Raw genomic sequence first — 2944 nt, 5'->3', positions numbered from 1 at the left:
ACAGCAGACTGACTGCTGGTAAAATATACGACAGGTCTGGACCACTCCTGAATTTTGTTTGTAAGAAAATCGTAGAATACGAAAACATTGGTGAATGCCACAAATTCTCCTAAATCACTCGTACGCACAACTTAAGAACAAATCTGTGTACGAACGGTTCTTGCATGAGGCCCATTGTTCTTTCACTTTCCGACCTCAGACCTTCTGAAAACACCACAAGGAGGACCCAGTTTTCCACCTAAGCACCATCAACTTGAAACAGCGAGTGAAATTTATTTGTTTTAAATAAAGTCTCATACAGTTCACAGCTATAGGAGCCTACACAGTAAGCAGAAAGTTGTCTTCTGGTTGAGTGCAGAACTACACCACAGGGTAGTTCCAAACAGTCTGTAGCGTCTGTACCAATGGAATGAAGGGAGACGAGGCTGAATATTGCTCCTCCCTAAATATAGACAAATATTAAAAACAGAAGAGAGAACTAGAAGAAAACGGCAAAAACTTGTTCAGCTTTTGGAAGCATTTTGATGCTGTTTTTCCTCTGACATATATCAGCAAAAGATCATGCTTTACCTTTGAATTAAAACACACAGACTGGATTCATCAGGTTATAGTGTTGTACGTTTAGCTTGGGTCATTTCTTACCCCCTAAAATTGACTTCAGTCACAGATATTTATCTACTTTAAAAAAAAAGAAGTCTCTTGATAAACGTGGCACCATCTCTGCCTGATTTTGGATGCTTTAGGACAGCACGGCCTGGGAGTTCCTGATGCCGATCAGGTTGTCCGCACTGACGGACCTCCTCATGGCGGACCTGCTCAGGTCCTTGTATTTGTCCTCACACAGCCTGGAGATGGCCTGGAGACAGCACAAACACAAAGATGTTACTAACAACAAACTGAAAGGTGTTTCACTGAACTGCAACTGTGAGACGAACTGCTGACGTGATGTAGCGTGAAAATATTTTCAGCTGATGTCTCAAAGCATCAGTGTGGCCGACATTGAGAATCGTGACTGTATTTTGTGTCCACGACTTGAAAAACTGTGCTTTCGGCCATGCACGTTATATATGTACAAATTATATATTCTGTTACTCAGCTCCGCCCACATCATACTGGCTTCTGTCTGCTCAGGGTTAGGTAAGGTTCCAAACCTGCAGTCGCCCCCACATTTCTGATCTAATCTACATTAATACACTCTTCAATAAAAATCTGCAGGTTTAGACCAGTTCTTAAATAATTGTGTGATTCACCTTTTCCTTTTTTATATTTTTCTGTACAGTTTTTGCGACCCGTTTCTGCATGCCTTGTGCTATTTTAGTAATTCATAAAAAGAATTCTGCTCATTCAGGAGATGTAAGATGTGACTTTTGTAACTTTCATGATTTTCATAATATTTAACTTTTGTTCTTTTTAAAATCTGTTTTGACAAACTTAGGTCTATTTTTGTCTTTTCATGCTTTGTTTAGCTTCTAGGTATCATTTGCCAACTTCTAGCTAACTTTTTCTTACTTTTAGTTTTTAACAGACCATTTTGTAGTTTTCTGCGTGCACAGCATCATGGGTAGTGAGGGAGACCATTTTGTAATTATAAATGCGTGAAGCGGGCCAAGCCCACGCATCTTTCAAAACAAACGCTGAGGTTGCTACAGAAACACCATTGGAATTGAACAAATTCAACTGGTAAATTCATGCTGATATACATACTTGATGTATTTGCTTTAAACTGACTCATGTTAAACTTTTTATAGGATTGTAGATGATACTTTTCTTGAACACTTAACTACAAGTCTGTATTTTGAGCTTGATGAATTGTTTAATTCTAATGGCCTTTCCACAGCAACTAGAGAGTGGGGTTTATAATTTAAGAGGAGAAGGAAAATTTAAAAAACAATGTATTAGAATAACCAAAAAGAGTTTTTGTTTATCACAGTGTGGGGTAGATTTATGGAATGGATTAAATGATGAGCTCAAAAAAAGTACAAACATAAACCAGCTTAAAAAATGTTTAAAAAGGAGCTTACTGGGAAATATGTTATGTAGGATGGGTGTCTCAATGTTATTTATATTAAAAATGTATAAATAATTGTACATGTAAGGATGAGAATGTAAGATTTAATGCTCATTCAATGTGGGAATAATTTGTGTTTATCTGGTGTGCGAACATTTAAATGTTATGAGTATGAGAAGGGCAGAAAATAAAAAGCTCCTGTATTTTTTTACCTGCTCCTTTTCGAAGAAATAATGTAAAAAAGACCTGCCTAAAATGGATTATTAGTTCAAGAAAATTTTTTTGATTTCTGTTTATTTTACTTTTTTATTTTGTTTTGTTGCGTAAAGATTATTATTGATGAATTTATTTGATGGAGAAAAGACACAGATATAAGATTTTTTTCTTCTTTCTGCTGCCTTTCATTTCATTTCATTAGGTTTTTGTCTTTTATTTTATTTTTATTTTGTATTTCATTTTTATTTTATTTTTTAATGAAATGAAATGAATAAACGTAATAAATGAAATGAACCTCAGCGTTTGTATTGAAAGACGTGAGCGTGTCTTCTTTGCACATTTGTGACAAAGTGGTCACACATTGAATGCATCTGAGTATCCTACACGGCTGAAGGTATGCCATTCATTGAACAGTCAGCAAATTAATATATATTTTTTTAATTTTACAGCATTTTTTTTAAATGACGGAGTTTGGAATTTTATCACGGACCAAAAAATGTAAGTTAAACAACCTACCAGAAGAAACTTTTGTTTCAACGAGATGTTAAATAATAATATAATAATGTAGTAGATTATTTCCTTGTAACGTTTGTCTATTAAAACTGAATTTTTTGACGTTATACCTTGAAAAAACTGAAGCGATGTAATATACAGCGGGTAAAATAAGTATTGAACACGTCAACATTTTTCTCAGTAAATATATTACTAGAGGTGCTAATG

General features: G+C 34.9%; 1 protein-coding gene across 2 annotated transcripts in view; it reads right to left on the bottom strand.

Moving 5' to 3' along the window:
- Nucleotides 1-248: 248 nt before the first annotated feature.
- LOC106537090 (cyclin-Y-like protein 1) overlaps nt 249-2944 on the bottom strand; it is a 19551-nt gene continuing 16855 nt past the window's right edge. The window contains exon 10 of one of the 2 annotated variants that reach the window (XM_014034452.1): nt 249-856. In XM_014034452.1, coding sequence (XP_013889906.1) covers nt 740-856 — 117 coding nt within the window. In that variant the 3' untranslated portion in view covers nt 249-739. The remainder of the gene's footprint in view (nt 857-2944) is intronic. The other variant, XM_014034453.1, reaches the window with a different exon arrangement.

The sequence above is a fragment of the Austrofundulus limnaeus genome, unplaced genomic scaffold (assembly GCF_001266775.1).
Source record: "Austrofundulus limnaeus strain Quisiro unplaced genomic scaffold, Austrofundulus_limnaeus-1.0 Scaffold2126, whole genome shotgun sequence".
In the NCBI taxonomy this organism is placed as follows: Eukaryota; Metazoa; Chordata; class Actinopteri; order Cyprinodontiformes; family Rivulidae; genus Austrofundulus; species Austrofundulus limnaeus.
The sequence above is the reverse complement of the archived record's forward strand: the minus strand, read 5'-3'. Positions and strand labels throughout refer to the sequence as shown.